At 45.1% G+C, this 10,795-nt stretch overlaps 2 protein-coding genes across 3 annotated transcripts in view; one reads left to right on the forward strand and one right to left on the reverse strand.

The window, feature by feature from the left end:
- Nucleotides 1-6,976, forward strand: part of LOC106806706 — a 25,277-nt gene extending 18,301 nt beyond the window's left edge. The window contains exons 2-3 of one of the 2 annotated variants that reach the window (XM_014808723.1): nt 4,142-4,267; nt 4,647-6,976. In XM_014808723.1, the coding sequence (XP_014664209.1) occupies nt 4,142-4,267; nt 4,647-4,903 (383 nt within the window). In that variant the 3' untranslated portion in view covers nt 4,904-6,976. The remainder of the gene's footprint in view (nt 1-4,141; nt 4,268-4,646) is intronic. The other variant, XM_014808724.1, reaches the window with a different exon arrangement.
- Nucleotides 6,977-7,825: 849 nt separating this feature from the next.
- LOC106806699 (inactive pancreatic lipase-related protein 1-like) overlaps nt 7,826-10,795 on the reverse strand; it is a 10,065-nt gene continuing 7,095 nt past the window's right edge. Inside the window, 5 exon segments of the mRNA XM_014808713.1 lie at nt 7,826-7,944; nt 8,587-8,772; nt 9,253-9,312; nt 9,637-9,718; nt 9,721-9,749. Of these exon segments, the coding sequence (XP_014664199.1) occupies nt 7,826-7,944; nt 8,587-8,772; nt 9,253-9,312; nt 9,637-9,718; nt 9,721-9,749 (476 nt within the window).

Consider the following 10,795-nt stretch of genomic DNA (forward strand, 5'->3'; position numbering starts at 1 on the left):
ATAGCTTGCTATAATGCTACACGCATTGCATGCTGTTGTTGTTCATGGGCCGCAGACACACCGCTCGCCTCTCACAGATGAGACACATTACTACTGCGTCATGCCTACTGTGCACTCGCCATCTGCTGCAATCACATTTCGCCTCGCGCTTTTCCGAATAAGAGACTATTTACACTACCAGCTGCTCTCGGGCCATGAGACCAGCCTAGGCTTGTCTGTAGATTAAGGAGGGCGTTATTTTCTGGAAGCGAGATTGGAGCATTTTATCGGGAAACAGAGAAATACCAGATAAATATTTCGTCATTCGGTAATAGAAGTCAACCGGGACGCGGGAAAGTTGCGATTTTAATTAACCGAGAACTGGGAAACGGCAATTGTTTTTATCCAGGAAACCGGGATTGCCTTCCCCACCGTTCCCTATCTAGATTCTCGGATCGGATTGCGATAGATCGCGGGGTGCCGGGCCGCTAGCGATCGATTACTATGAGCATTGGTCTTTTAGGCACCTGTCTTCGCCAGACGACTTCGGTTTTCTTACAGAATAAGTCCGTGAGCTCGACCTTCCTGGATTGTATGCTATGGCATGATGTCTCTTCCTCTTCCTCCGTGTCATTTTCTCCCCCTAACTGTTCCTCATCTTTTCCTCTTTTTTCATTTTTTTCTCTCCTGATAGTTTCGTGTATGCACACTTTTTCCGTCTGGCAATCACTGAACGACGTAACCTACTGTTGGAGCTGCATGCACGGATGTCTGCAGACGATATTGTAGCATTTGCTGTGCGAGTGCTCGCTTTTCAGCTGCTGCTATGGCTCATAGGGTCTATGTCCCCCAGGGTACTGCCGGAACGTACCCTGGGTACAGTCCGGTATACCGGAACGTACCCTGGTAACTCTTTGATATGGTTAGGGTTAGGGTTAGGGTTAGGGATAGGGTTAGGGTTAGGGTTAGGGTTAGGGATAGGGTTAGGGTTAGGGAGTAGGCGTAGGCGACTCCCTACACTTGTTAGTGGAGTAGGCGAGGTACGGTCCGGCATATTAGATAGTACCAGGGTACGTTCCGGAATAGGCCCGATCGTTGCCAAGGTATCGTTCCCGGCAGTACCCTGGGGACATAGACCCTCTCAGCGCTGCTATGACATCCGCTGGCCAACACCGACAGTCTGGGCTCCCCTGCTGGTATATATGGTGTATTCTCCCCTGCGTCGGGCTGTAGACTGTGAGCTGGAAACGCGCGGGTCGGTTACTAACATTCGTTGCGTCGGCGCCTTGGCAAGCAGTTACTGCCGCCAGTAGTCTATGGTATTGAATACGGAATGCCAACGAGCAATAAAAACTGTTGTTCATGTCGTCGTCGAACCCAGATCTAACCGAATGCTACAGCATGTGGGAATTCGCGATGACTAGGCACCTAGTTTGTAGCTAGTTTGTTATCATAATAGGCATTTCTTTTATATCAGTGATATATTATCTCTGTTTTAAAAGTGTAATATCAATAATGGAGTAGGCGAGGTACGGTCCGCCATATTAGATAGTACCAGGTAGTTCCGTAATCGGACGTACCCAGGGTACGTTCCGGCAGTACCCCGGGGGACATAGACCCTCTCAGCTATACTCGGCATGAGCAAGCACATATCTCTCCGCATACTACTTTAGAGGATGGTTTCAGAAAGCTGGAAACCATAAGTGAGACGTTGGAACACTACTTTTGGTATCGGACTACCAGCAAGTATGTGTTCTCTATTTTAAAGCGTAATTCCACAAAATGATGTTACGGCTGTGCTTCTTATAATTTACTGAAGTGAGATATATTGGGATAGAATTTTGTTATGTCAGCCTACTCGTGAGTATATGCACTATACTTACTAGCAGAAAGTATACCCGTGAGAACGCAGCAAATGTTTGTATTTAAATATAAACTCATGTAGTGTCACAGATAAAGTTATAAATATTATATGTAACTGAAAGAAAACGCACTGCAGCTGGTAGCAACAGAACACTGGCACAGCTACGCACTGACTACTGTGGCCAGTAGCGGTGTACGTCAAAGCAGAGTGAGCAAGGGGGGAATCTGCCAGTAGGGGGGGGGATCTGAGACGTATCACCATCTATTGAGATAGATTTGTTTGAGGCCAGACCATCCTCCGACGTGGTGATTGGTGATTTTTTATGGTTGTGTATTGATTTTTATGGTGTTGGTGATTCTGAATATGCTCACACGGCGGCAGTTCAAGAGACGCCAGTGTAATTCTCCACGTAGGTGATGTGGATCTGCTGTACGCACTGGCCATCTATTGACGAATAGCATTCTTTTCGACTTTTTGACTTAACACTTAATTACTTAAGACTTTTTTAATTGTTTTTTCAGCCAGACCATGCTCCCAGACGTGGTGTATTCTGAATGATCGATCTCAAGTGCGCGAATGAGTGACAAATCAGCGCGAAAAAGCGGCGAACAAACAAACACGACCCACAACGACACAGCACCACACACAAGATGAGCCAAAATGTACTACGTAATAGAGTATACGATACACTAGTATCATATAATGTATTATATTCTTATTATTTCTTTATTTATTCATTTATCTATATTTTCGCAAATACTGAGAATGCAAGAACGTGTATCTCTCACTGCACTACATTAACGTTTAATTCTAAAAATATATGCGCCTGCCGTAAAAGTAATAAAGTGAGATAATGGAATGCCAATTTTCTACCACGCATGTAATGAGTATATGGCTCTCCATTTTGAATGTGAAATTACGACAAAATAATCTCTTTTAAAATACTTGTGTGTGCGTGCGTGCCTGCCTGCATGCCTGTGTGCGTGCGTCCGTGCGTGAATACGTGTGTGTGTGTGTGTGTGTGTGTGTGTGTGTGTGTCCGTGTGTGTGCGTGTGCGTGTGCGTGTGCGTGTGCGTGTGCGTGTGCGTGTGCGTGTGCGTATGCGTGTGAATGTGCTGTGCGTGAGTGTGTGTGTGTGTGCGTTGTGTGTGGTTGTGTGTGTGCGCTGGTGCGTGGTGCGTGTGCGTGTGCGTGTGCGGTGTGCGTGAATACGTACTGTGTGTGGTGTGTTGTGTGTGCGCGCCGCGGTGTTGTGTATGTATGTGTGTGTGCTGTGTGTGGTGCGCCAGCGCACGGGGCGCGTGAATACGTACGTGGTGTGTGTGTGTGTGAGTGAGTGTGTGTGTGTGTGTGTGTTGTGTGTGTGTGTGTGTGTGTGTGTGTGTGCCGTCTCTTCCCTGTACTAGTGAGTCATGCGTATAGCACCGATTCTGCTCACTCTTAACATGGTGTTGTTAACTACCCCGCAATCGCATTATGTCGATGGTAATTGCGCAGACGCGCGTCCTATGAGGACCGACCTAAAGCTAGCAGCACACTTCACCATTTTCGTTGCTCGTACAGACAATTTTCGTGGTCGGCAATTTTTGTGGCCGTTGCCGCGTCACAGCACACTTCACCACAAGTTGCCACCACAAGCAATTTTCGTGGTGAGAAATGAAACCGGTTTGATTCTCGGCAACTCGTGGTCAGCACTAAATTTCCGTGGTGAGTGGTCGTTGCCGGCCCCCGCACACTTGGCCATTTTTGTGGCAACCACGAAAATTGCCTGTACGAGCAACGAAAATGGTGAAGTGTGCTGCCCGCTTAATGCATTGTTCGACAGAGCCAACTATCTTTCCTGTCCAGCCTGAGCTGAGTGGTGTCTCACTGCGTGACAGAGTTATACCCGTGCTCAGTCACCGGCGTTTGCCTCGTTAGAGAAAATACTGACACATGAATCGTAATTAGCGTTTACTTCACACACACAGTTTCCTTTGTATAAGGAACAAATTAACCTTGTTCAACTCTGTTAACTCTGTTCAATACCGCATTGCCAATTGTCGTGCTTGTGAAACGAAAAAGGCGTTTTACTTTTTTGTTTTGCTAATTACATCTATTATTTAATTTGAAGTGTTAATTATTATAATAAAATGTAACTCTACACCATTTAAATGATGATAAAATAACGAAAAACAATCACAAAATATAAAAAGTGCAATATATGAATGAAAATGGCCGCTTCGTTGTGTGTAATCAGTTAATTACGTTTTATCGCAAACATTTAATCCAATCACTGTCTATAATCATTGTTGCAGAGGTGCAAAGCTTGCAGTGCTACCAGTGCGAGAACGTACACAGTAACGGTGAGTGTAACGGTACCCTCTACCTGGACGAGTGCGCCTCCACACACGACACCTGTCAGACAATGGTCACCTGGTCAGGTATGTTATACCTGATACCAAGAGCTAATAATACACATTAATGGTATTATTAGGTCTTGATGATACGTCATGCGCTGTGTTTACTCGGTTAACTTACGCGCGACCTGTCAAACAATGGTCACATGGGCAGGTAGGTAAATCATGATTATTTTTAAGTTATGCTTACTTAGATATTTAGGTTACGCTCGTCAGATGTCAAACAATGGTCACCGGCTTAGCTAGGTAAACACGAAGTTGTTTTGGTGACATGGGCATGCAGGTAAGTTACGCACGACACGTGTCAGAAAAAGGTCAGGTAGAGCAAACGAACCAGCGACGTGCGTCTGATAACGAAAAGCTTTGCGGAGCCGTGCGTACGACTATTTTGATTGTTTTGCAGGTGAGATACACAAGTTGCTCATCACAAAGTCGTGTACGAAGGAGCTGCCGTGCTACGCGCAGAGGAACGAGTCCAACATATCGATGCCGTGCAAATACACGCTGGACACGTGGAGCTGTGTCACTTGCTGCCACACCGATCGATGCAACGAAGACGTGGCCACATCTGCGGCGCAGTATCTCTTGCGCTACGCACAATCAAGCGTCGTCACTACCATGCTCTTCCTCGTTGCGGTTAGATGGCTCTGTTACGTGTGACCCCCCCCCCACCCCCCGAGATTCCTAGCTGACGTCCTATAGCTCGCAAAACGAGTACTGCAGCACGCGTTATTATAGCCAACGGGATTCGCGCCATTTTTTCCCGAATTTGCTGTGACTGTATTTGTGCCCAATTGTTGAGCATATTTAGATCGTTTAATAATTATTAGATGGATATAAATTTGTTACGTAAGATTTTTTTGGCATGGAAGCACCTTTTGAGTGCACACACAATCAGTAGGCCCCCTATATGATTGTACCTTGATTATAAATGCTGAGATTTTGTATGCACAGCGGCTGATTTTGAGACACAAGTAATACGCCGTATACGTTGCAGAGGGTGTCTAAATTTATGCGAGGTATGCCGTACAGATAATCACATGCAGGTTTCTATACAGCCTGCGTTATCTTATTCTTAAGCTACGGCGAGTGGGAAAACACGAGGACGGTTTGTTATAAGCATGTAACGTTGTAATAATTTATTATCCGTATATTAATTCTACATTAAATGCAGCCATATAATTCCCCTAAATGAAAAATACTTTATTTGCTATAATAATAGGGTATCTGGGAGGATTATAGTCGTGCAAGATACTGCATGAGTTAATTGACAACATTTACAACAAATCTGCCAGAGCAATATAAGTGGCTATAAATTAATACACACGAAAAATCAATTAACGGAAATAGTTCTGTTTAGACGCGTAGCTGCCAGTACTTGGGCCTAAACGAATGAGTGCGTCGTTTATATTTATTAATAATTGACTAGGAATTGGCCAGATTCTAACATTAGGGATTGGCGTTTCATGGTAATAACGAAGTATTATGCGTATTATGTGAGTTACTAGTGATCAGACAAAATAATATATATAATCGGCGCTTGGGTATCAGCGAATTTTCCGGCGAATCTGATGTGAACAAAAGTCGAAGATGCCGCCTTAGGTTGAAACTAAAGGCGAGTAGATATGTAATTGCACTGGGTAGCTGTGAATTGATTATCAACGCTTTAAACTAAGTAGGTGCACCGTAAATTGAATCGGGGACTGATCGGAAAGTTAACAAATTTATCCGTTCTAACGTAAATAAACTGTAACTTAGTAACTGTATTGTTTAATATCAAGTACATAATGGGAGAAGAGTATGGCACTGTTTTAACAGCATTTTGAGTAGTTTTCAACTTGACTTTACCTTGTTTTCGTCTCCGGCAAGTGAGTTTATTCGTAATTTCATAAACGGATTTAAAATTAGAAGTAGATTTTACGGTATGGTATATTATATGTATAGTATAATAATTGTTTTTAAATGAGTAGTGTAATAACGAGCAGGATAACCTCGTTAGGTTTTTAACTAATACGTAATGTTGTGGCGCCACCACAAGGCAATGATTACGTTTTCCTCAATCATGTGCAGATATACTGCAGAAACCTGTATTAATTTTGTTATTCCTATTCTGTTGTGTTTCGATTATTGTGTTTTCCTGATAAAAAGTCATTAATAAGAGATGATGAACAATCTTGTTTATTGAAATGAAGAATAAGCAGAGCTACACTTATACGAATACAATAATACCGTAGCGAGACATTAATTGATGTTAATGATAACCCAGATTAAATTTTACTTAGATTATATAGCTAGATAATAATTAATTTTTTAAACAACAATTTGTCATAATAACAGATTTGCATTAAATGCCCGTCAATAAAATAATTAAGTCTTATCAGATTAAAATAACAAGTTTCCCTTGCTTCTGGAAGAACAAGTCTTGGAATTGGGCGTTTAAGCCTCTCTATTAGTACATCAGACAGCTTACCTATGACAGTAATATTTCCCCAAAGCATTAAACATGAAACGGCGGCGTGCGTGCGTTCGTGTGCGCGTGTGTGCCAATTCTGTCCTATGTTCCTATTCATTATGAAGTCCTGACATGTTATTAGAATCTACGATAGCCGATCATCTTGATGTGACACAGGGGTCGATTCAGCATGGACTGAAATCCACCCATTCCCCTGATGTAATGGCGTCACCGGGTCCGCAGAGATCGACACTGTAATAAAAACGTGACTGTTTGTGAATCGTCACTTCTTATATTACTTCTATATAAAGTTGTTCAGCCGAATTTGTGTGTTCGCGCATAACTAGAGAACTCCGCAGCCTAGAGGAAAACTAAAGATATTTTCAGAATCAGCACGTCTCGGAGGTGGTTCTTGCTGAAACAAAAATTTAAAAAAGTTAAAAAGTAAAACATTCATAAAAAATTCTATTGATCAATAGATGGCGGTCACGTACGTACACACAACATTACGTCTGAATACATGGTGAATGTATGGTACATTTGAATCCATGGTGTATAAACGTGATGGCGCAGTGGGCTCAGTTAGATTTTTGGGGGTATTTTCCTTTCAACCAAGCGGTCACCAGCTGAGTAACGCCACTGATTTCCCCGGGCAACGCCGGGTATCCCCCTAGTACATACATATAGTTAATAAAATTTATCATGGATACCATATTGATGAAATTGGTTCATAAATCGAATAATGTCGAGAATAAAGAACAGTTCGTTACGCAGGTAATAGATTTTCGACGCTTAGTACCTTCTTTGCGTTTCTCAAGTGAACACCGTTAGTTTTCCTATGCGGATTTCAGGGTTACTGAACCACTGCCATGGATCATACCAGTCAGAGTCAAAATCCCAGTAGAATCGGACTTTGTTTACACTGCCTATATGTTCCGGATGACTTGCAATGGCACTCGCAGTTGCTTGCGGCTTTATTGCATGGCTCCTAGAAACACGTAACTATAGAATTAATCCTACGTTCCCCCGCCGTCAGTTTAAATATGGCTTACATGACAAACGCGTAGTATAACATATTTATTGCGATTGAAATGAAACCAAACACATATTAAGAAAGTCGATAGGGTTACTTACTCTCCAACTTGTAATATTCCAGAGGTACCGCCACTTCCCGTAAATATGCCTTTAAAGAGGCCTCTTACCTCGCTCTCAAACCTTCCAAAGAAAACTTGTAATTTCTCGTGGAATACTAAAACAGTATTGAAACAGGCTGTTATACGCATAACTAATGTAAGGCGCGATTTTCGAGTCGAAAAAAACAATTTTGCATTCCGACTAAGCTTGCTGGATAACTCCGGCTCGTAGTCCTCTCATAAGAGGCCGTTACCAATTACAATGTAGGTATTCACATGAGAATACGGCTACTTACTTCCGAAAAGAGTGTGTTTTTCAAGAATTTCTTAAAATTTAAAACTGTCGGCGAACATAATATATGTTATTATCGTGTTATCGGCACTCTGTATAAACTTGAATTGCAGAGCAATCACTCTGAAGCTTAAATAGCCATCATTTCAGCAACAATAACCATAGTTAAATAACCATATACTTAAGCAGCATAACTGGCTATCAAAAAGTCCCACACGGCGCTGCGCATTTTGAGAAGCGAAATCGGCTGAATACTTATGGAAAGCTCAGATCAAACGGACGATGGTATTATCCATAATTACAATTATTATTATTACTATTATTATTATTATTACTAATATATAATAATATACATCATCTTTATTATATTATTGAAAGTTTTTTCGGTGAGTTTCTCACCCCCGAACGGAGCAGCGGCGGCTGTTTGTGAGTAGAACCCTATGGTAGAACCGGATTCCCGTTCTACCGTTCAAGTTGGCGGCGTACAGGTCGGCGTGCAAGCCCAGCGTCGCACAGCCACCGTTCTCACATGCGATGCACTCGCCAGCCAGGAAGGCCGCGTAGCTGCTGCAGGCGTATGTCAGCAGCGGCTGGCCGCTGTCGATGCTGTCCGTGAACAGGTCGTGGGAGCGGCCGTGCGAGCAGCCGATATCTGCGTGCGGACATAACAAAGATGGCGGCGCCCGTCAGAACACGTGACATATCACACGCACGCGAGACCGCACAATTGATGAGGGAGGAGAACGGTTATTATCGGTGTGCGGGATTCGATTAATTTAAATATCGGGGAACCGGGAAGGCCCGGATAAATTGATCCAGTCAACCTGGACGCGGGAAAGTCGAATTTGCGATTTTAATTAACCGGGAACTGGTACACCGTCTGTTTTTTTACGGAGAAATGGAGAAATGAGACACTAGAAATGGGGCCTTAATTTCTGCTCTTCTCAATTAAATTATCGTAAATCTTTGCACCGTAACTATTCTGTAACCCCGTTAAGCAAGCGCCCGTATAATATTCTGTGATAAGTTTCCTTTAGTTTCTTTTAATTCCTTTAATGAATCTCTTCTATTTAATTTTCAACATTTGTCTCCTTGGAGAACCCTTTGGCATAATGAAGTGAAAAAAGCATACCTGCCTCTTGTGGTACGTCTCGATTGTATTTAAAGTAGTGCTGGAATGTTCGCTCCTGGTCTGGCAGAATGAACGAGCCATCGCTGGTTGGCTCGAGATCCGCCATTTGGGTAGAAGTCTACGTGCCCGACAGGATGAGAAATTCCAGCAAGAACCTTAAGGGAACACAGACAATAATATTCAGCTTAAAACCATAAAACATGCGCTGAACTAATCTCATGACGAGATATTTACTGATTATACGACATGTGTGTGTGTTGTGTGTGCTTATGGTGTGTGTGTGTGTGTGTGTGTGTGTGTGTGTGTGTGTGTGTGTGTGTGTGTGGCTGTGTGTGTGTTGTTAGAAAATGTAATAAAGACCAGGAGACTACAACAGATACTTACTATCGAAAGACCATCCGCATCCAGTATGAATTACATCGACGAATATAGCGTCATTGGAGTCCAGCCGTGCTTCTGGGTTATTGTTTCAAAACATGGCCCTGTTGGATCTAACACTACAATAAACACTCTCGGCGTATTCGCTGTATATACGCTTTAAAATGCGCGAAGCGATATGCGCCCCCTCAACACACGGGGAGAGATGTACCCCCCTCACACACGCACGCCCTCCCAAAAACGCGCCCCCTTCCACACTCGCCCCTCAACACACATCGCCCCCGCTCACACACGTCGCGCCCCCTACACACACTCGCCCTCCCACACTCCGCCCCCTCAGTCACACTCGCCCGCTCACACATTCGCATCCCTCACACACTCGCACGCCTCACACTGTGCCCTCACACACACGCACCTCACACCGCGCACGCCTGCCCAAACGCGCGGGGCCCGCCGTCACCACAGTCGCTCCCCTCAACACACGCCCTCTCACACAGGCAGCACTCACATAGTCTTGCCCCTACCATGCGCCTTTCACCCGACGCGTCCCGTCACATACGCGGACCCTTTCACACACAGCGCCAGCACAAGGCTGTAGCGGCCGCGCACACTCACACACTCGCCCCTCACACAGCAAGCCCTCACACACGTCGCCCCTTCACAGCCACTCGCCCTCAGCGACCACGCCCTCACACACACGCGACACTCACATACTCGCTGCCCTCAGCACACGGCGTCCCTCACATACGGCTCCCTCACCCACGGGCGCCCCTCACATACGCCGCGCCCCTCACATACTCGCCCCTTCACACACGCGCCCCTTACAACACGTCGTCGCCCTCACACACCTCGCCGCCTCACATTACGCGCGGCCCCTCACATACGCCGTCCCCTCACTACGCGCCCCCTCACATACGCCCCACCTCACACACGGCGCCCCCTCCCATACGCGTCCCTCCACACGGCGCCCCCTCACCAGCCACGCGTCCTCAGCATACGCCGCTCCCCTCACATACGCTTCCCCTCACACTACGCGCCACGTCACACACTTCGCCCTCACAACACGGCGCCCGCCTCCCATACGCGCGCACACAACGCGCGCACCACACACGCGCACATTACACTCGCCCCTCAACACGCGCCCCTCACATACGCGCCTCACACA

This window comes from Priapulus caudatus, unplaced genomic scaffold (genome assembly GCF_000485595.1).
Source record: "Priapulus caudatus unplaced genomic scaffold, Priapulus_caudatus-5.0.1 Scaffold175, whole genome shotgun sequence".
In the NCBI taxonomy this organism is placed as follows: Eukaryota; Metazoa; Priapulida; class Priapulimorpha; order Priapulimorphida; family Priapulidae; genus Priapulus; species Priapulus caudatus.